Here is a 23,744-nt window from a genome sequence, read left to right as displayed (position 1 = left end):
CACCTCCGATTAGCACGGTTAGCTAGGTATGGTGCGAAAGAAGTTCAACATACACGCATACACATGCATACACTTGCGAGCATATGCTTGCATGTGCCAGAGCTCACGGTCTTCCAATAATAAACCATTTTTAATCTATAGCAAATGCCACATTCTATTCACATTTAATGCCCCAAAACAAATCTGCTTTAAATCACTTACAAAAATTCACATCATATGACAAAAATACACTTGGAAGGATGGCAAAGGAGTATGATGGCGAATTGTGCATCTGGTTTAAAAACCACGCTGTTAAGCCATGCCATGGGCTGCTAAGATATGGATCCTCAGTATATTTAGTGGAACCTTGCATCAGGCTACTTACTTGAAACAAATTAATAACATTCCTTTCACAATGTTTACAGCTTACAGCAGTTGTTGCAGACAGTGCGAGACACTGGTGAATTCAATACCTCAGTGAGCAAATTCCTATTTGATGTTGATTTGGTTGGTCAAGAAACACCAGTGCCTTTTAAAAAATTCAGCAGGATAACACGGCATTGGGTGGCTTGCGATCGTGCAGATGATTTGTTAAAAAGGGGGAAAATAACTGGTGAAAGGGCAGAAAGACACGTCTATGTTTTTGTGACAGGTGACACTATTAAAAAAAAATGTGCAGAAAAAACCCCATTTCCAGGCATTTTGATGTCATGTTTTTTTTTTTACGCAGCAATGTATCATACCATTGTCGACCACTCATACAAATTCGAGTCTCTTCTGCAATTAAGCGTTAAATTCATGGCTAATCGATGAATGGCAAATTGGAATTTCACCGTAGAAAGGTGTACACACCTCTATATATTGACCAACACCACAGATTAGTCTTTTGAGTGCTGACGGAAAAGTCAAAAGCAAGCATTTAAGGAAAATAAGTGAGTGGTATATCTAACAAACGTGTCTACTCAGCTCTTCCTACTGTACTATATCTGTTACTAATGTTAGGCCCAGACAAGTTGTATACCAATAGCTACGAATGCCGAGATTGCCCAGGTCATCAATAGAATTACCGAAATTCCCCAGGTCAGCAATCGTAGTACAGACTTCTTACACCAACACCACTACAGCACTGTGAATCAACATGTGCACGTTGATGCAATGGTTTAGAGGCTAACATAGAGACTGTGAATTTTAGAGAGACTGATTTTGATTCTTGTTCGAGGCCTGATTTTGCTGTGCCCAAATATATATCCCCCAATGTTGTTGCTGGGCTAGCATCTGGCCAATGTAGAAGAGTACCATAAAAAAATTTCCTTACAGATATAAAACAAATACAAAATTTAAATATGCACACGGTAAACCAACCACTTGTTTACATTTCAAAGTGAAAATTAGAGCTTTGCATTTGTAGTAATTTATCTCTACAGTGTAAATTACTTGAAATGTTTAATGAAATTAACAGCCTTCCCACGAGCCCAGGAATGCACACCTGTTGCAGAGAATGTAGACCACACACTCACCCCCCCACTGTAACTAAACTCGTGCAACCACAAGCCCCGTAATGCAAAGGAAATGCCTGCAAGCTTCCATCATGGCTAACGAAACAATTCAGCTACCACAGGATTAGCAGCAACCAAAGCTCAGTGTGTGCGCATGTTGTTTTTTTCCTCAAGCTATGTTTCTGTGCGTGCGAGTGTGTGGGCACACATTCGCCGACCGTGAATTCGTGTGCGAGGGCATTTGTGTACGCTTGTGCATGTGTTTTCTCGAAGTTGTAAGTGCATGCGTGAATGCGTGTCTTTTTAACACTTTAACAACTACGGTTGAAAGTTTGAATGCATTAACTCGGTCCATCTGCCCCGCCTGTAACGCGGGGTTACAATAACGCTCGTGCAGATGATCCAAATGACACACAAATTGAGGCGTAAAGTTTTGTTCATCTCAGGGACCTACAGAAAACTGAATTGATCAAAGGGTTGTCCAAAACTTGGCGATAAAAACTTGGCGATAAAAACTAGCGCGAACAGGATTCATCTTGGTGACCAAGGCAATGCCACCATTCGGGGTGACATCTCAAGATGGTGGTCATTAAGTGTGACGATAACTCTTCGTGCAGCTTGGAAGGTCACATTATCATGGCAACAAAGAGTTTCGTAAACGTTACAGAAACCACGAGAATTTTTTTTATTAATGAGGGACACGTTTCCCTCACTTTATGGGCGTTTGTGGTTTATGCAATTTTGGCTGGATGCACTTTGAATTCGCTCATATGCGGCCAAGCGTGGGACAACATTATTTGTCTGTGCACTGCATGCACTACGAGGCAGGCAGCAGTCTCTCGTGTGGTGCATTGTGGGTTGGGTGTGCCTGCGCTGCCCATGCCATGCGATTTCACTTTGTGCGCCCCTTTTCTTTTTTGTGAACGCATCTACCGCATAAACTGCTTATTGTTTCATTTAATCTTGATTTGAAGCATTCGTGACTGCAGGAATCCATAGTCTTTGGTTCTTTTGTTAAAGTCACGTAGGTATAAAATAAAATAAATCACGACGTTTCGATCGCAACACAAGCGTCCATCATCAGGTGGTAAAGCATGGTCTGCTGCTGAGGCAGACTGTTTTAAAAGGTTTGAAAAGACACCTCCCTTTGCACCGTACAGTTGGCTACGTACGGTGCAAAAGAAGTTCAACCATAGGTACATACACATACGTAAATCGAGTGATACGTGTGCGCCCTGCTTTCACGGACGTGCACAGCAAGCGGGCGCACGAGTTCGCACGTGTTTAGGGAACTTATGGGAATGGGGACGGAAAGGCTGGGGGGCAAGGGTGAAAAAGAGGTGGCGGAGAGTCTGGCTAAATGGTGATCAGCTCAGTTCACAAGCTTCCCCCCCTGCCTCCCCCCACCCCCCGTGTACTTTCAGGTGGGGGAGGAGGAAAGAGGAAATGAGACAGATTACTTACAGATGCCAAGGCCTTCCCGAGGGCGTCACCCGTTTGAGATCCACCTGCCGCGTTCCCTCTACTCGCTGTTAGACAACAAAGAAACAAAGCGAGCGGCTGTTAGCAACTTCAGTCTCACACCATTAACATGGTCTTGTTTACGAGTGAATGCCTTCACGCACGTGACCGTCGTACACAGTTAGAGCACCAGGTAGGCAAGAAAAATAAATAAAACGCGAGCACGGCGCACGATGACGAAAGCACCCTTGTGCCAATGAAGAAGGGAGCGGGAAAAAAATGTAATCTGATTGCACACGCTTTCTTCTCACTCAAGGAAATTAATGCAATGTGACTTCTTTATTTACACGTAATTACATGCGCCTAAAAAGTTAAATATATTAACTGAACATGATTGAATAATTATTATGAAAACAAAGGTCAGAGCTTCAACTGCTGAATCTAGAAAATGTAGACAGCTAGGACAATTTAAAAAAAGTTAATGATTACATAACCAATCGATATAGATAAAATGAGCGTTTTCTTCTCGAAATATAGCAATTACTTTTGCAATAGCAATTAAACGACCGCGTACGCAACCAAACCGCTCGCGTGAACCATCATACGCATTTGAATAATGAATCAAGAACGATGGCAATCATGCCAGCGAGGACATGCGTTTACTACGTTGGGCCTCTGCGTGTGTGCGCGCATGTGTACGTTCGCGTGCCTACGAACTGGTCTTGAACCGTTTAAAAAAATAAAAAGCTTCTGGGCGAGCGATGCGTGGGTTTACGTTGGAGGGGAAACGTAGAAAATTTCACGCCTAAATTTGTTGTTTCCTCTCCTTTCGCAATGTACGCCGCTTGTGGCTCAAGAATTCTGCGGGCAGCTTGCAGCCAAGTAGAAGCTATACAAGAAGACAGCACAAGCGTCTCCTCCCCAACCCCACCAGTGGCAGATCAATGGACTCTTTTAACTCGACTTGTTCAGCAGAAAATCTCCACATCACCTCACGACGATAGGACGCATTTGCTGCCTTTTTATCTCCTGTTGTTACGTAACGAGAGCATGTATACGAATTAAGCGCGAGCACTAATTTTCTTTTTGAGTTGCCGATGTCGACGACTACTTTTTTTTCCGGAATAAACGATGGGTTGACTTGGCCGAGTGTGATAAATATGCCATACACAATCACGTATCCATGGGGAAAATTATCCTCTTTTTTTCATAAGTCCACCGAGGCACGAACCCGGGATCACAGATCACATTCTGGCTCAGTACCCTGACACAGCCATCACAGTTGCCTGCAGCTACCCAGCCGCTCTCTGTGCCCTATTCTTTGTAGCATTTGTGTACTTGCCCTTGGACATATGTTCGTATTCCTATGAGAATATCCGCCGAGTACGAGTGCTATGTTTATAGAGGGAACATTGCCGAGATGTAGTGAGTAAGCCAAGGATGACACTAAATAGTCTGTATGATACTGCACACTGGGAATCTGTCGGGCTCTCACTGTAGTGCTGTATGTGGTATACGACGAGCACATGGCGGTACATTTATGATTACACCGAATAGTGCTGTATAATTTGAGTGTACTGTTCAACATTAAGCAGTGCTGAATCTGGCCATTCAATTTTGTACACGTTAAAGTGTATGCTCTAAATGGCGATTATAATTCATACCGGAGAGTATATAAACAGAAAGTAGTAAGCGTAACACACAATGTGCAAGCATGCACGTTATTCTCAATAGTGTGCACAATACAGTGCTTGGAAAAAGATCCGGATACACTATTACCCATATCAATAGGATTTCTTATATCAGCAATGCTGGTATCAGCCATGCTGGTATCATAGTGCTTTTAACAGTAGAATTAATAATTATCATTGCCTAGTTATACCACATATTGCCAATGTTGGGCATTAGCTTGTATTAGGTATCAGCTTAAGCTCGGTTTTACTTTTGACTGTTTATCCAGGAAAGCCTCACCGAATTCCAAGACTCATTTTCGGGAGGGTCTTAGATGAGTTTTCAGTCGGGTGCAAAGTTCCAATGCAATCTTAATCGAGTAATTTGGGAGTAAGTCTTTGCGCACTGGGACGTTTGGCCAATAACCAGTGAAGTTACATCGTACGATGTTGCCAGGCACTTGCAGGACTGACACGAGGGATGCGAAAAATGGCGTGCACGTAAGTAGAGAAATACACAACACACGACAGCGACCATAGAAATAAATGGAGGCAAATGGTGCGCGTGTGCACGTCGTGGAGGATTTGACTCACAAGAGTGGTGCGTACCCATCATGGAATCGGATCCGTTAACGGGCGGCGTGCGGGAGTTGGACACGTATGCGGTGGAGCTGCCGGTTGTGCGCGGGAAGCTGGCCATAGGCGGGAGGCTGAGGTTGGGGTCCGCGGGGGAGTGTGACGGGTAGCTCTGTTGGCAGACACACAAGCCGAGAGGGAAAATTCACGTACGCTAAAGCGTGACAAAGTCGGACGCAGCGATGACATCGCAGGCAATGGGTTCGTTCTTAAGGGGGGGGGGGGCAACAACGGACGATGCCGAGCCATGAAAATCTACCAAGTGGACACCACGTGACACCTAGAGTACGGGCTGTTGATGTGGCAGCACTAGATGCATGATCGGTGGCGAAAGTTGAGTATCGTAAAAAGCACTTTCAAGATAGCAGTCCACTGAGATCCATTGTGTTTAATTAAACCACCTTCAAGCCATTAAGGTTTGACTTTTTTGAACAACAGGCAGTGGGAGTGCAAAACTGAAATAGGATTTGCCCCATATTGCTATTTTTCAGATGCAGAATGCAGACTTCCCGATTCGAGAGGATGCAATGGGAGTTGTATACTTATGCAAGTTAATGAATCATGGCGATAGTTTTCACGAGGTTGTATCACAAGCACTCTCATGTGATGTATAACAATATGCAGATATGAAGCAACACATTAACTTCTAGCCTCTCGTGACCCACGAATGCAAATTTTAGTTAAACCAAAGGCACAACCCTCATTAAGGGTAGAGTGAGCAAAAATTAACAGTTATTCTTCCATTAATTATTTATATGTCCGCAAAACGTTCAGCTAATGGATCTTTTTTTAATGGATTGGTTTGAGAGACGCAGACTGCATCAAACTATTCAATTCAAGTGTCAAAGTTAATAGGTAACATAATTAGTGTTAAAACAGTGGAAGCTTTAAGAAGTAAAAATTAACACGTAACAAACGAATTTGCAGCTTGAAGAAAACATTAAGTGCGCATGATATACATGAAGCACATCTCTATGTAAATTTACCTTTCAATATATTAAAAGTTCATATGATTCTAATAAAACATCTATTATAAAAGCTGCAAATACTATTCAGAAGAATGTGCACGCAAATTGTGTACATGCTATTCAATGCTTTCATAATAATTTTCAAATATATTCTATAGAACGGGCTACAAATGCGTATGAGCTCAGTCAATGTCCTAGCAATTCTGTACGGTAACGGAACGTGTTGGTCAACCGTCAAGCATAAAAGCAGTCCCCCGTAAGTGCGCTAATCAGCTAGCTCATGTACAAATGACTTATTTTTTTTATCTATTTTTGTATGTATGCTGAACTTCTTTTGCGCCATACGTAGCCAACCGTGCTAATCGACGTACAACCTCCGCGGTCAACCCTTCATTTCCCACCATCTGGGTGCCCACTCTGATGCTGCCTGTCACAGTGTAACCCTATACACTCTTAGATCCCAGACATGCGCCAGACCAATCTCGACTTCCTCCACCGATTAGATCTACACCTATAGTGCTTTTAATCACATGCTATTCAAAACTCAGTTAGATAACAACATCCTGGTATTGTTATACGTCTAAGAGCAGTAACAGGTGAAAACCTATATTCTGGTATTTAAAAAGTTAGCCACAAGAGCAATGATATATCAAACGCTGTTATTTAAAGTCAAATCTAGTGGGTATAAAAATGTCACCGATGCTTCATTAGGTTAAGTCGGGGTCTAAATTCTGCTTAACTGGCATTTATAGATGTTGCCGATATATTTTGCCAAGATGCTAATCACCGTGTTTATGCTGGTATTGAGCATGAGTCACACAACCTCATAACTCTTATCTGTAAATTAACTTATTGAAGTAACACTTTCCACTCCTAAATAATAAAAAATGTAATATACAAAAAATGTTGAGCATTTTTAAATAGTTACATGATGTTCCCCACCCCCCCCTAAAGTGAATGTTTAAGACATGATGAAAAATAACATTAGAATCAGAAGCAATGCACTCAGAGGTATGCGAGTGGTACGCTATAATTACATTTTGGACAATGCAGCAAGATCAAGTGACACAAATATTATGTATTTACAGGTGCACCGAAGCATCTGCAAAGGTTTTATTGAAAGCCAATACTGTGGCATTTCAAGCAAATGTACCAAGATCATGGTGGATAACATTGTCAAAAGCAATAGCAACCAGATGTGTGTTTGTGGTAACTATGGCGATGGCAGGAACAAAGCATAAAATGCACCTCACATTCTAACAAAACTATTTATAAATATACCAGTGCGCAAGGCAGCATTGTATGCCCATGTTTAATATTTCAAGACCCTGCATTGTTAATCCACGTCTACCACCACAGAGACACTAAAACTGGCTGACTGTGTGTGCTCTATGTTTAGCGTAGTTGGTTATGGGCGTTGGGAACACAACCAACCGAATAAATAAATAAAGCGTCCAATTCATAGGGCGACATGGGCAGACAAAGCAAGGACGAGGAAAACACAATGAACATGGGCGGTGCACAACTGTACCAAGCGCTCATGTGGATGCGGATGCAGGCTGCTGTAGCCTCCCGGCTGCGTCATGTGACCAGCCGATGCTCCCAGCATGCTGCTGTAACCCTGCTGACTCATGCCATTGGATGAACTCCAGAGGTCCGAAGAGCCGTGCGCAGCATCTGCCCCAAAAAAGAGAGAAAAAAAAAACGGTGGTGGGCAGGCGGGGTGAGGAAGGATGCACCACTCATCGCGTACGCGACCCGCACGCTGGCACCCCGACAAGACGCACGGTGGAAGCTTGCGGTACAGTCAAACACGGAGAAAAAGATCCCCCCCCGTATAGCGTTCACAGACTGTTGGGGGAAGTGCTGTGAGCAAGCACCTACGAAGGCCGGCACAGCTCACCAGCGGGTGGGTGGGTGGCCAGCAACAATGCCTGGCTGCCTTCGTCGCCCCAGTGGCAATGTTTACACATCGCACCAGGTACTCATTTGAGGCTGAGTCGACCTATAGGGGGCCCAGGACCAATTCAGATAATCGTCACTGGTGTTGGTGGCTGTGAGAGGGAATTTAACTCGGGTCGCCGGGTTCGTAGTGTCGTAACCGCTGCACTACCGGCTCCCCACCTACAGTGTACGTTGTATAAACACACGCATGCACACCGCATAATAAACAGCATGCAAGTGTGGCATAACGGAGAAAACGAGGCGTGGTTGTTATTTTGGAGAAAAAAAACTGCAAGTTTTGTTAGCGAGCCTCTATTAAAGTGTGGCCTGGCACACGAGTGGGGATGGGGAAGGGGGAGGCCAGTATATCTGAGCAGTCAACGCTGTCTCCCGAGTGTTTTTTGCTTGACGCATCACAGCAAGTGCTCATCTAAGGCCAAGTCAACCAAGAGGCAAGTGCCAGGTTTCTGATATCAAATGCTACTTGTGTGTATGGCCAGCAATTAAACATGTTCTTTCCTCCACTTCGAAGAACATACATTACGTCGTATATGTAGTTACGAATATAATTTGTTTTTTGTTATTTTCTTTTAACCTATCTATGTGACATTACCGAAAGACCCAAAGAATATGGATTCCCTGAATAGTTTTAAATAACATAGTGGAAATGCAATATAACAAAAACCTAATGCAAGTCCAAGTGAGATTACAAATTAAAGATATAAGAAATGTACTCCACGCATCCATATACAAAACATAATATAAATAGTGCAAAGTATATCAAGCAAGAGAAAAGGAGAGAGCAAACTGTGTCAAGGACAATGAGTTGTGGTTTCTAACTAACCATTTTCTCATCAGTTTGGTCAATTTATTTGATGCTGCCTTCCTTCCAGTGACACAACTTTTTCTATTGAAAATGTGTTTTCTCAACAATGATTGTGTAAACTCAAATTCGTGAGTGTCATGGTCCTCATGACGAAATTCTCGTCGACTCAGCCTCAAATGAGTACCTTTGTGCCGTGTGTAAGCATCGCCACTGGGGAGACAAAAGTGGATGGGCATGGTGCTGGCCACCTACCCACCCCCTCGTGCATCATGCCGGCCTTCAAAGGTGCTTGCGAGCAGCACTTGCTCCAAACATTCCGTTAAGGCTGTATAGGAGGGGTTCTTTGTCTTATACACAGAGACCCTTCAAACCTAACCGAGCTAGCCGATGTAAGCGGCAGCTGGAAGGGGACAGGTGTCAACGGACCCAACAACAGCATCCCATGTACTCACCTTGCATGAAGTAGGGGCTAGAGAACATACTGCCAGGCGGTTTGGCCGAGTAGCTGGGCGACTCGCGGTTGAACTCGTCTACTGCGACCGAGGGTGCGTACACCTGCGGTGGGAAGAGGCGGGAGGGACGAGCAGAGAGAGAGAGAGACGGCCTCTGTTAGAACCACCTCTCAGATCGGGGCGACGGCACGCTTTTTAACAAAGAATAACAGAAATCCCAGAGTGAGAGACGGGTGAAATGTGAACAAACAACGGTGTTGTCATATTGTCAGGTTTAGGTATACGTGACACGCGCTTGTTTTAACCACGCCATGTTTTTAAAACACTTTCCAACAGGACAATACTGTGTCCTTGAGGGTACATTTGTGGTGAATATTAGTTGATTTTATATTTCGATAAAAACATGTAGCACAATTAACTACAAGGTATTCAAGTAAAATCAGTCAAGGGAAAACACAGGAATGGATGGAATGTATGCTTATTTTGTAAGGGACATTTGCCAATAATAAAAAAAACTGTCAAATGCTGTATAGCCTACTCAAATCTTGGTTTGTCATGTGTAAGATAGTCATTTTAAGCCTATGTCAATTTAGCACCGGAGGAAGGCCTCGTGATGCCATGTAAGTCACGAGGGCTGTTAAAGAATACGTCACCACACTGGGCGGGTTGGTGAGGCGAGACGGGAAGGCGACATCGGTAATAAATACATTTCCACTGAAATCTCAATCGCTGTGCGACAACTTCCCCTTTCCATGTGTACTATCATTATAGTACTTCTATATAAACCTCATAACAATATTACCTGAATATGACATGTACGTGGTCCAGCGAATGTAACATTAAACGCTGAACGACCACAGTGCATACATAATACCATCAACTCTGCAAATTAGCGATGCCAGCAACGAACCAAGCAAGCAGAAACATTCCAAGACAAACACATCACTTGAAAACAAGCAAACAGACCATATTCATGGCATACACGGCATTACAATGCAAGGACAGACAAAATAAACATTTTGTAAAAGATGCATAAGTGGGGATGCAATAAGACTTCAGCCTCCCACGGCAGAAAGCGAGCGCCCGCACGAATGTGCAGAGCGTGCAGATTTACACACGCCAGCGAGAAGCGCGGGGAAGTCGCGGAGCGAGCCTCACTCACTCACTCACGCCACGCTACACTTCCCCCGGCAGCGGCTGGTGCTGACGAGGCATCGGTAATAAACGTAATCCTACGTTCGGACAAACGCTCGGCGACATATGTCGTACTCGAGCGGTAATCCATCACTGTCAGCGGGGCGGGCGGGCGCTCGATCCCAGAGCCGCGTGAGCGTCGGCGGATGAGCGCGCCAGTCGTGGCGACCGCCGAGCGCGCTTGTCCACCGCGTGTGTCCTCCCGAGCTCATTAACCCTTAAAGATGCACAAGTGCAGGGCCCACTGGCAGCCCGGAGAAAGGGCTGGGAGGGGGGGGGGGGTTCTCAACCTGAGGGCCGCAGATCCCCCAAGACATCATTTAGAGGGTTCACCAAGTTGTAAAAGGGGGTCCATGGGGAATATGCAAAAGTGCAAAGAGGTCTGTGATCCACAAAGGAAATGGGAGTTGTAAGAATAGTTTTACCCTTCCTGGCAATAAAACAGGTGTGAAGATGTGAAAACACCAAAATGAAACCTTTTGTAAGAAATCATGTCTGCATTACCCACATATACTTGTGGTGAACATGCAAATAAAAAACATGCTCTGGTAGTATATGCATTGTCTTTGAAACTGATTGGTCCATACTAGAGACAGCTTTCTTTAGAGCCCAGTCTCAAACAGTGTTCGACCAGAGGACGCCAAAAGGAGAACATGGAGTTGTCTTCTTCGCATTAGCCACACACCGGCCGCACCCATAACTTGACCAACCTACTGATGTCAACTGACGGCAAAGCCAAATTGCATTCTGTTATGAGGAGGCTGTTTGCAGAGGGGGCGTGGTAATTGCAGAGGGCGCGTGGTATTGCAGAGGGGGCATGCGCAGTGGTCGGGGTCCATGCAAGTGGGGGGGGGGGGGATGTTGCCTGAGGGGTCTCCCCTCACTTCCACAACGGTTGGGACCAATGGCCGAGCACGCTGTCCAAGACCGCCACCCTATATTTCTGTTACCCATACATCTTATTCAGTTGTTAAGGACAATTAAATAAACACACCATTTGGTTATTCAGGTTTATCAGCATGCCTTTTTTTATAATTTATCAGCAACAGCAGGGTTCGATTTTTGTAGAACAATATTAAATCCAATTGTCACAAATTTGCAATGTTTCGACAAATCCAATTCGGTGTTTTACATGTAATAATTGCCAAGCTAGAACATTCTAAGTGGTTGACATCGTACAAAACAAACACAATAGATCGAATGAGATTTAAAAAAATCAGTCGGTAAAATTGTTAAGTCCCACGATTCACAAACAAGGTTACACGAATAGAAAAGGAAAGAACGGGTTTGGTTGGTAAGCCACGATTGCCATGCTTGAGAACAGAGAGCATACGATGGAGTGTGTACATGTGCGCACACGTATATAAAATAAGCACTTGAAAATGGTATTCTTTATAGCAGTTTCATTGCAAATATAACCATAGCAACTGTCTCCAAGTGTTTACTACCATGAATATGGGGTTCAACTGCCATTGTGTTAAAACAAACATGAAAAAAACCCACCCAGCACTGCCGTGCACATTAGGCAGCGCAATGTCTCTTTGCAACGAATGCAGGTACACACCGCACTCCTGATAGCAAAACCAAAAACAAGTTTCAGCAACCTTGAAAATGGGCTGATGTGGCACCGAAGGAGATCGAGAATAATGTTACTACGTTAGTATTATAATAACTGATATTAACATAATTTACATCCTTAATAATAAACCAACTTTGCGTTGTACAATTCATAATTGAACAATTTGTCAGATATACAAAGTTGATGACAATAATTCACAGCCCTTTTGACAATGCACTAACGCACGAAGCAATGACATGACAAAGGACTGTTAATCCATTGATGGATGAAGGCTTCCTCAGACCGTGTCAGCCATGGGAGATTGCTTGATCATACTTCACCACACTGGTCCTCTGCCAGGTGCTAAAGGGGTGCTGCCCATGGCCTCTTCATAATTCACTTGGCACCAATGTGAGCCATGTCCAGGAAAGGTTCATAGCACAGAGCACTATCCAATGCACTAACCAACGGATGAACCATTGCACTAAGCAATGCTCTCACCAATGCACTAAGTAATGCTCTAACCAATGCACTCACCAAAGCACTCACCAATGCACTAAGCAATACACGAAGCAATGCTCTAATCAATGCACTAAGCAATGCGTCAAAACTCCACCCACACACGTATAGACATCTTTTTTGTTTTTAACACTGCAAGCGTTCGGATCTGCAAATTCTGCAGAGAAAAGGCTCAGAGATGACTTTGTAATGAAAACTTTACAAATGCAAAGTTGGCCACGTGCCACTTACAGCAGATAAACCAATTTACCAGCATATGAACTTTGTTGTTGGGATATCAAAAGCACTTATAATACAAATACCATCAAAGCATCGTATTCTACTGTTGTGTACAGTTAGGAGTTTGACAACAAAAACACCCATACACACATATTGGTTGCAATATATTAGAATGCAAAGCACTTCATCAACCCACTTATGCCATTGTAGTTGTTGCTCTGCATCTACACTGGCCATACCAAAGAAGAAGAATCCACTTTTAGACGAAGGCCTCCCAATGCTGCATCATCGCTCATGGGGGTTGTTTGACCATACCTCACCACACTGGTCAGTGCAGATTGGTGAGGATGGGAGGGGGGGAGCAGGAACCGGTTCAGTTATCACTTACCATTGATATTAAACGTGGCCTGGAGCCAAAGTCAGGCCACATAGATCCAGACAGCTGTGCATTAACTACTGTACCATGATCGCTCCCCCCCACTATACACCAACGATACAATAACATAATAATTGTATTGATTCGCTGGCATAGTGATGTCCAAAATAAGCACCAGACAAAAGTCTGTTCAAATTCAAGAGACGAACAAGCCTGCTAAAATGACTCATTTCATACTGAATTCCATAGTGCAAAGCCACTACACCACACTCCTTCACATGTTGATGTGCTCACATTTAAAATTACAACATGCACAGTAAATACGCATTTTTTACGCCAATTGACTGCAAGTGCTTATTAGGGTATTTCCGTAAACAATTAACTGTTTGAGTACGTTTATTGACAGCTGTGCTACAGTGCACAGTTTTTTTGATGAAATTAGTATAGATGAGAATTAAAGAATCGCCAAAATAAATGTCAACACCAACTCAGATGATGGATGTGTATGCCACATGGCATGACGAGAAAACTAAGCATTACCTTGTGAGCCCAGCAGAGTGTGTATGTAGTGTAGCAAGGTACTAACTATAAACAAAATGGGAATATCTATTAGTGACAAAAAGCAAACATTTCCACAACTGATGGTAGACTAACAACAAAAAAGCAAAAGGGTAGTCCTGCAGATAGGTTGCTCACGCAACTTCTGGCAGAAAGACGGGCTTCCATGAGAGGGAGCTCAAGGCAGCTGCTCGAGTGGGTGTCAAGACGGTCGACAGAAGGTCGTGGATTCGATCGCGACCCTGACGCCTTTATATTTGGAGTTTGCATGTCTCTCTCCTCGTGGTCGCGTGGATTTTACTCTGGGTCCTCCGGTTTTTCCCTCCACATTTAGAATAAACGTGCGTTTTTACAGTATTTGGCTGCTGTACATTTCCATGTGATAAGCTACTTCATTAAGCTATCATTTGTGGCCGGGTGGCTTCTGTGAAAGAGCTATAACGCTCAGCGGGCCTTAACGGGTAAAATAAAAAATAGTTTGTTTAGTTTTGCTTACTATGGAATGCTGGCCAAACATCGTGGAAGAGGTGAGCTTAGTCACAATTTATTCAACCACATGCAATCGCTTGATAGACTAACTGTGGCGGACCCATATATACCGCCGAAAAGACATAGGGGTAGGGAATTCAGGAATGTTCTCAACTGTGAGAATAGGTTTCCCCCTTTTCTCTCGCAACAAAACAGGTGTTAAGATGTTAAAACACAAAATTGAAACCTTTTACAAGGAATCATGTCTGCATTAACCACGATACTTTGTTTGCAATTTGACCACAAAAACACTCTAATATATGCATTGTCTTTCAAACGGATTGGTCCACACCAGAGACAGCTTTTCTTTTGAGCCTAAACGGTGTGAGACCGTTTATGAGACGATCTTAACACCTGTTTGTTGCCAGAAAAAAAAGGGGAAAACCTATTGTCATATTTTGGTACTGGCAAAGGAGGTCCCATGATGTTCTCAACTGTATTTAGCAACACTGAAGTACATTGCAGACCTGCTGTTGTTTAGTCGGTCATGGCCTCGAAGACCAGTGCTGGGCAAATTGGTTCAATAAGACTTTCATTGAAGCCGCCAGCATGTCATAGTTTTGAGATATTGCGCAACACAGAACCATTCGGGTCAAAGCAGCAGACCGTGATTACGGGGTTAGGGCAGTACACGAGAGCTGGGCAGCCAGTACTGTGTGCTCATTTCACATTGTACGTCTCCCCCCCCTCCACCACCACCACACCACCACTACCCATCCCCTCTGCCTCAACACAACCCTGTGCACAGTCAGAGGTTTATTAAAAGCAGATGGCAAGAACAAAAGCTCTGCCAAGTCCTGCCCGACTGCGCCACTGCTCCACCCTCAATCAACAGAGCTGGGCATTTATTGTGGTTAAAAATTAATTCGGAAAATTGTCCATTTCATTCATGCATTTTGGTATTTGATAAAGTCTTACTTTTATCTGCCTTTTGCTATTTCTTATGTGGTATACATTATATTATGTGCATGTTACACCATGTTAAAACATGTAATTGTGTAAGGAATGAGGTTGACATGAGGTTTGTGCACATGCATACACACATCAAAATAGTACATCTGGTTTGCTTTAGTTTACTTCCTGTAAAATATATTACTTTACTTTGAATATCATTTCACAATAGGTCTTGTAATGGGGAAAAGTAATCATTTTAAAATGTCGTAAGTTTAATCGTTTACTAAATGAACAAGCTGTGTAAATGTGATAGGTGGTAATATTTTGGTATCAGTGTGAAAATATTTAAATCATGTTCCTGCCCTGTAATATACTTGGGGGCACGTGAAAGTACTCGTTGGGTGAAAGCACACCCAACCGGATGGAACCATCCGTCCATGGTGTCTTGTGGGATGTTACTGTACTTGCATGCTGCATATCACATATTGAGACCATTTTACCCCAGAATTAATTTGCAGCGTTTCAAATGCTTTTTTCTCCCCGAGTTGCAAAATCAAAATGTACAAGACGAAAACTGTGCAAATCCAAAATCATATGGCGCTGAATGCAATCCTTGCAAGGCATGGCAGCTCAGTTGATGCCTAGACTATACATTGCGCACATTATTACTTGAGCAACACATGTTTTTAGGTAACTTTGCTAGCCCAGTAATTATACAAACTATACTTTGCAAATGACAAAAACCGGCCTAACAATAATAAACTTTTGTTTTCGCGAGCTGAATTGTTGATACTGCCAAAGCCTACAAAAATATCCAAATGCTACTTCCCAATTCAAAATCAACATAGGGCTTTATATCCACGATAATTCGGAAAGAAAAAGATCTGTGGAAATAGAATATAACTTAAATATGCATCATAAAGTAAGGGGTGCTTTAGAAAATTTTAAAATGAAACCATAAAAGAGGCCCGCTGCAGATCAAAAGAGACCATAAAAACATAAAAATTCAGAAACCAGCCACTACAGTAATAGCAACAAAGGACTTTTCGTGACAATGGAAATCTGCAAAGACTTATCCCCGAGTTAATTTTAAATAAGAAGCACCTGATCTTTAGGAAACCACTATAATGAGCCCCAGATGCCAGCAGAAGACGAAAGCAAGTGCAGACTGACCTACATGCTCCCAAAACATGCATTACTTTGTGAGTTCGCCCTGCTGATTTTACTCCTGTAAGGACTGTTTATTTTGCAGTGAAATGAAATCTAGGGATAAAACACAGGAAGCAATGTGAAACGCAGCACTGAAACTGCTTCGTAGCAGACCGAATCCGTCGCTTTAAAACGAGCGCTGTGATCCGAAACCAGCTAGAGATATGCATGCCCTTGAAGCACTATTGGGCAAACAGCTTGGATCTATTTCCTTGCCTGACTCACATCATCCATAATCGCAAGTGATGGGAGCGGCTTTCATGTGAGAGAAGAAAGGGAACTCGATGCATAAGTACCACACAGTGCATACTGTACTGATATCCCTGTACCCCTGTGTAGGTGGGCCTGACGCTATATAAAAAAAAAGTTGGCAAAGTTTGAAAGAAAAAGGCCCAAAACTTAACATTTGTTCCAAATTCTCTCCCATTCAATAGCGCAGAGTTCACTGGAACACACGCATTTTATTAATATTTTTTTTACACAGCCTGAGGGCCTGCCATCTTGGCAAAGCTGCCATCTTGTTTTTGCTGGCATGCTTCCCTTGGCACGCATTCGCGATAAATTGCATTAGACAAAGATAGGGCGCTTTGTACAAAATGTTTAACGCAATAATGATGATACATTTTTCCGCCTTTCCGCGATGCCAACACCGGAAGTTCTTTCACTCTATTTTTTGGGAAAATGTATATGGTAATATGGTGCTGTAAAAATAACTAAATCACAATTACTTCTATGAATTCCCTTTCCTTTCCAAATCCACACGCACCAGCATTTTATCCGCCAATTCCAAATTAAAACACCTGTTTCCATAACAAAGGCTTTATCCTACAGCCTCAGAGGCGCCGAGATACATCACACGCTGCCTTCAACTTGCCACTGGGCTGCCAGAAAACACTAAAAGATGGCCACATCCCGATTGCCCGAAGGTGTCGCCATCGGCAAACATCTCTCTCTTGGCGGGGACCTTCCCTTGCTGCCCAGCGCACAGGGGCGGTGACCAGCCAACCAGGGTTCTTTGTAACTCCTGTGACCCCTGCGCTGTCTGTTGGCATGACACTGCCCAGGCCAGCTGTGAGGTCAGCAGGTAACACTCAACACAACAGCGGAGAGCACAAACACCGTTCATGGCTCCAACATGCCCAGCTAGCGTTGTTGATAAATGAGGGTTGGGGAGAAGATGCGACACCGTGACAATTTTTAAACAAAAAGGCAAGCTAATTAATCTGGCGAAGGCAGGCCTCTCAGTGGAAGTGAAAAATCCCATTTGACCCCAGTATAATCAATACCGACCCTCACCGCTGTATGCAAATACCATGAGGGGTCAGGTTTTCAGAACAAAATAATGAAAGCCAGACCATTGTAATGTATATTTTACATTTTAAAACCCTGAGAATGTAACTAGAGAAACTGTATATGAATTCAAAAGTATATATATTAAAATAAACGCTGTTAAAACTATTTACCACCACATCCTCAACATATTTTAAGAATCATTAGTTGCGTATAATTACGACTAGTCAGTACATCTCATGCATTTTTACATATTCATGAAATGTATTTCATAACTCTATTGACATGCTCTCCATGATTTGTTTTAAGTACACCAATTTAGCAAAGACTGCCTTTGGGGGCGTGGAGGTTGTGAAACCATACTTGAGCACACTGGCCACTGCAGGTTTATGAAGGAGGTACACTATTCTATAGAAGTTTAAATGTCATTGAGAGAGGGAACAGAACAGGGTGCATTTTTTTTTTTGCTCCATAACAGCACTGCTGTGCTCGAGTCCACGAGTAAAACAATCCTCTTTCGCACAGCCAGAAACACTCACCAGTGCACGCCGTTACTCCCGCAAGACAAAAGGGCGAAGCTGCAAATGATCGAAAACAAATGCCGGCAACTAAAACACATGCTCTGCGACAAACTTTAATTCGTGGGATCCACGATTGAAGTGGTACAACGTAGCCAATAACGCTTTCATGTGTACCAAGGTTAACCGCTTGCTGCAGCACCACTCAATTTCCCTCATTTCTAATTATTTCTTATTGGCACTAAATGTGGTGGGGATTGTAGTTATCAACCTGAAGAACTGCAGACGTGACAAAGCACGCAGTCCATTGAGTTTAATAACCTTATTACGCGACAGGATAGTTATGGCACCTTGAGAGCCCTCTTAGGCAAATACTCCATGTACAAAGTGTCAGAGAAAACTGACATCCAGTGATATAAACTGTACCTTTGTATAAGGATTCCACCACATTACATCCTGTATCGCTGTTATTTATGCACCTTTATAAGTTATTCATTCTATCAAATACAAAACGGTATTAATGTTTAATAAAGCTCCGAGGTGGTATTTTCAGGGATGTATACAGTAGATTTGGATTACAACATTCAACGATTTCCAGATAATGCACTTGAAAATCAGCGGAAAAATGCACTGAACACAATTATTTTTACCATTAAACATCAGTAAAAATATCACCTTAAAGTCAATGCTAATTTTATTTTACCTGCGACTTAACAAAATACTTTAATGAGTGGGTATTACTGCATTAACTTTATGAACTGCACACCTGGGCAAACAGTCCTCTGCTAAAAACTAAGGTTGGCCAAACGTTTATCAGCAGGTCTATAGGTGCTAGACTGATTTCATTTCACTGTGTACTGCAAACAAAAAAGCGATTGTGAGTGGGACTGTTTTACTTAAAATACACCCTCCACCTCTACAAATCTGAAAAAGATCCAATTCAAGCAGTGCTTTGACCTGGAAACGAAAGGAAACAGCGCATTCTAAAATGCACAGCGACATGATGGTTATTTTCATAAAATACCACGAAAATATAAAGCACTTGGAAAACATTAATTGTAACGGACACAAGAATAACATAATACTGTACATTAAATGATCGCAGACGTAATGGTTGGAGCGGTGGTGCAGTGGCTAAACGCACTACTCTATGAATCCGCACTGCTATGATTCGGCAAGGTTGGCTGTGCATGGTGCGAAAGCCGTTCAACATAAACACATACATCCCACAAACTCAATTTGATTCGCGGCCACGGCTAACACCAGTGACGAGCGATATCTGAACAGGGCCCTTTACCAACCCGCATAGTGAAGTAAGGTCAACTAACTCCCATGACTGACACTGTGTGTGGGTGCATTCATTCAGCAATGCATTTAAAAGGGACCCTAAATTATTATTTTCAACTTAACGCAAACATCATCCATACTCACCCCTCACAAATTATGGCCATGCTGGGATAGTGTATTAATAACAATCTCCATTCCGTATACAGGCGTATATTCCATACTGTACAAACAGTACTAATATACTGTACTATCGATTTAAAACACACAAAGCCACAAAAATGCATTCATGTCTCAACCGCTGACGCCTTCATTCCACGATACTGCCACATTGAGGAACTTTGAAACATTTTTTAAACCTGTGTTTTTTATGCTAAAAGGAATGATTTATGATGTGAGCTTGTGGGCTACGTGCCTATTGGCCTGCTCTAGTGGCCTCTGATGGACATCTGTTATCAATATTGGGGCCTCGAGGCAGCCGCAGCACATAGGTTCACATTAAAGGCCTCATTAGCATAACCGCAATATCAAATGCGTTCCGCTGTATGTCACAATCTTGGCAACCAAATCTTCTCTACGTTTAAAGCGTACCTCAAGTGCGCCCGTAAGGGAACATTAGCCGTTAACGCTGCGCTAAATTTAACGTTTTATTTAATTTTCTCCAAGCAACTGAAGGGTTTGCATTACAAAACAGTTCAATTACAAATGGTTGCTGTGAATTACAGAATTAGTAAATTACTACCAAAACCAAAGTTTGGTGCCTATTGGATATTCATGAACAATGGTTATATATTATTTTGCAAAGGTAATGGCTGGGACATTATTTGGACATTGCCGGTTCATGTCAATGCGGCAAGCGGCAGGCAGCAAAGCAGAGAAGGCCCTCCTGCGGATCGTTCTGGCTCATCGCTAGCTGCAGCGGCCGCAGGGATGCGCACGCTACCGCCTGCAGAAACCACCAATGCTACACTTGCGCTGTATTACACTTCAACTTCTGGAACAATTCACATACCACGACAAACTAGTTTTAACACTGTACACAAAAAAATTACATGTTAAAAATTAAAACTCAAAGAAGATCTTAAACATCTGCTATGGAAAAAAAATGCTAACCAAAATACTGGACTTTTATTTCATTTTCTCAGGACATTACACCATAAACAACTTAGAAAATGTTATATTTAACGGCTACCCATGTTCTGAGTGAAAATAATGAATGTAACGTGCATTGCACCTTTGAATGACATCGTGTAAAGCGTCGTGGGATCCTACACACAGGTGTATTCTATAACCTACTTCCCTAACACGCCCGTTGAAATCACCAGCAGGCAGGCTAAAGCCTCAACAGGGATGCCACAACACAGCTCCGGTGGTGTCCAGCGTTGATTATTTTGTTTTGTTTAATGCTTGCCATGCAGGGGGTGGGGGGCCCGAAGTGGCCGATTGAGCGTGCCACTGTGCACCGGGAGCAGCACATAAAAGATGGATGGAGGCCGAGGGTCATCCGTTTGGCTGGACGCGTGCAGCGATACCGCCCGTTTTGTTTGTGCAACGGTAGTCCAGTTAACTCGTAAACATACGACCTTGCGCACACGTGCACAGGTGCACACACGCTTCAAGTGCAGCATTCCGTCTGTACGTACACACGCGTCCGCAAGAAGGTTTTTATTGCCCACGAGGCTGAGCGTCTTGCGCACTGGCCCGTGCAAAGTATTTGTTTATTAGTGCACGCATGCATTTTTGGGACAAGCGCGCGTGCACGCTGGCTCACGCCCCACACGTCAGTTTTGCCTGTGTCCGTCTGGGTCCGAGTAGGCGTACGGGGATCTAGATGATTGTACTTGCATCTGTCCGCATGCACATGGAGGAGGTTATTCACAAGCCGATGAAAACGCTGCGATAAGAAACTTTAAGACACAATCCCATTGGGGTATGTATTGGCCGAACTTCTAGCAGGATCACAATATCGTGTTCTCAGATCGATTGATCTAGTAAACCCGTGTTCATAAATTATTCAAACACACAGATATTATTTGCCATACGTTTACTGCCTCTTAAAGACTGTATATTTCATGGGCATGGAAAATTACCACAATTTTCAAAGACTCAATCAATTGTTAACAGTTTTTTTTTTTGCAATCAACAAAAAATAGTTGGGAAATCCAGATGCGTATAAATGTATGTCCTCTCAAATAATTGTAAATGTTGGATGCAGTGAATAACATTTCCGAAATAATGTACTGTTGAACGATTCTATAAAAATCAGGAACATACTGCAACGTGAAAAACGATGAGTTCACCACAACACCAGTATTTTTCCACGAATAATGTTTGAGTCTAATAAGCTGACTTATCCTCATATCAAACTGACAACTTATCACACACAATAAAAAAGCGCAGCTCGATTCGCACGTGCAACAGGTTTTACCATCAAAATATACATATATTTTGAAAATGTATACTCAAAATAGGTACCTTTATTTAATATAACATTTACTCGATGAGCAGTGGAAAAAAATATGAATGTTAAAATTAACCTATTACTTAACTGTGCACAACTATTTTCCAATCTAACAATCAAAATTATCCAGAATTAACATTATCTTCTACCATGAACAAAGAAAAATAACACGCTCAATACAGCATAAAACATGTTTTATTTTTATATAATGAAAACCAAAGGTTCATCGAGTACAAGCTCTTGGTAATAGATTAAGAGTAATTGGCTGCTATAATTTTTCACATAAGCCACTTCATTGTATGTATCTATGTTGAACTTCTTTTGCACCCTATGTAGCCAAACATGCTCATCGGAGGTGTGGGAGAAGGACAACAAAATGAAGACAAAAAGCTGTTCTAAAGAGATAAGTTTTACATTTAGAGCTATCAACTTGTGGCTACCATTTGTGTCTTGGTCACTTCTGAAAAAGGGCTAATATCTCAGTGGGCCTTAGCTGGGGAAATAAAAAATAGTTTAAATTAGATCAATAAGTAATGTTGCTTTTTCGTGCACACTTTTGCCCTTTTATTACGGGCGCATATTTATGAAATTATGCAGACATTAAAAAAGTATGTTATGTTGACCCAATGGCTAAATTATCACGTTGATAAGCAAATATCTGTAATGCAACTAGTTTCTTAGATCACTGCGGCATTGAGGAGCTTCAAAATATCACTGCAAAAGGTTGCTTTTGTGATAAAAAAAAACTAAAAAGTAGATTTTTTTCTCATCAGCTTTATCCAATAATATGGCCACACAATAATTATTGGAGTGTATGTCTTCTTTGTTCATGGGAACGTTAAAAAAGAGCCTGCAATAATTTCACGGCTTCGGACATATTAATATATTTTTTAATTCGACTTGCGACTCAAATGTGGGAAGTCTGCAACTCATTGATGTAATGTTTTAAGTGTGCCCGAATCAAATCGTAACAAGTTGTACATTAGACAATCATATAATCTAATGTAAAAATCTCGTCAAAAATTAGGAAAGCATGACATTTAAAAAAGGGAACCCCCTACCACGAAAATAAATAAATTAGCAACGTAAATAATTTAATAACCAACATCCTACCCATAATCGGAAAAGCATAGATAAAGTTACTGGTGATTAAGCCGCTGATTAGACTTCTATGAAAGCTTTATAAAATCAATATGGACAGTGGTGATTTGGGCTGGTGGGATTGTGAATGGGAGCGGGGACAGAAGGGCACTTTTTAGGTTCCCTGCAGCGATCGGAATGCTCTTTTGATTAGAAACAGATGGAGCTTCAGTAAAGCAAGCCGTTAAAGCCCCTCCCTCCCCCACAACCCCCCAAAGCAGCTTCTAAACAGGAAGCAAATCAAGAGCCCCCAAAACTCGCTTAAATCGAGAACTGCTTCAACCCGCCATCGGCATTCAATGCTCAAAGAATCCATTCCGCTCGCTATCCCCCTTCCTTACAAGTGAATGAAACCTGCCTTGCTTTCATCTTTTCCTGGGCATACCCGCCTTTGCCAAGGCAAATAAACGTGGGCCATGTGGTTTTGCGATTTCACTTCCGTCTGCTGGAGATCACAAACATAGAGCTTTCACACGCGGCCAGACGAAACGCACGCACGCCGAGGAGTAGACTCAACAGCGCAAAAAATACTCGAAGCTTTTCCCATCCCACAGCAGGTTTCAT

At 42.6% G+C, this 23,744-nt stretch overlaps 1 protein-coding gene across 1 annotated transcript in view; it reads right to left on the bottom strand.

Moving 5' to 3' along the window:
- Positions 1–23,744, bottom strand: part of LOC133343880 (transcription factor 12-like) — a 175,356-nt gene that overhangs the window by 39,141 nt on the left and 112,471 nt on the right. Inside the window, 4 exon segments of the mRNA XM_061553846.1 lie at positions 2,940–3,004; positions 5,201–5,354; positions 7,742–7,887; positions 9,433–9,535. Coding sequence (XP_061409830.1) covers positions 2,940–3,004; positions 5,201–5,354; positions 7,742–7,887; positions 9,433–9,535 — 468 coding nt within the window.

Source organism: Lethenteron reissneri, chromosome 18, assembly GCF_015708825.2.
Source record: "Lethenteron reissneri isolate LAM-NWPU_2019-01 chromosome 18, ASM1570882v1, whole genome shotgun sequence".
Classification (NCBI taxonomy): Eukaryota; Metazoa; Chordata; class Hyperoartia; order Petromyzontiformes; family Petromyzontidae; genus Lethenteron; species Lethenteron reissneri.
This window is presented reverse-complemented; position numbering and strand designations above follow the sequence as displayed.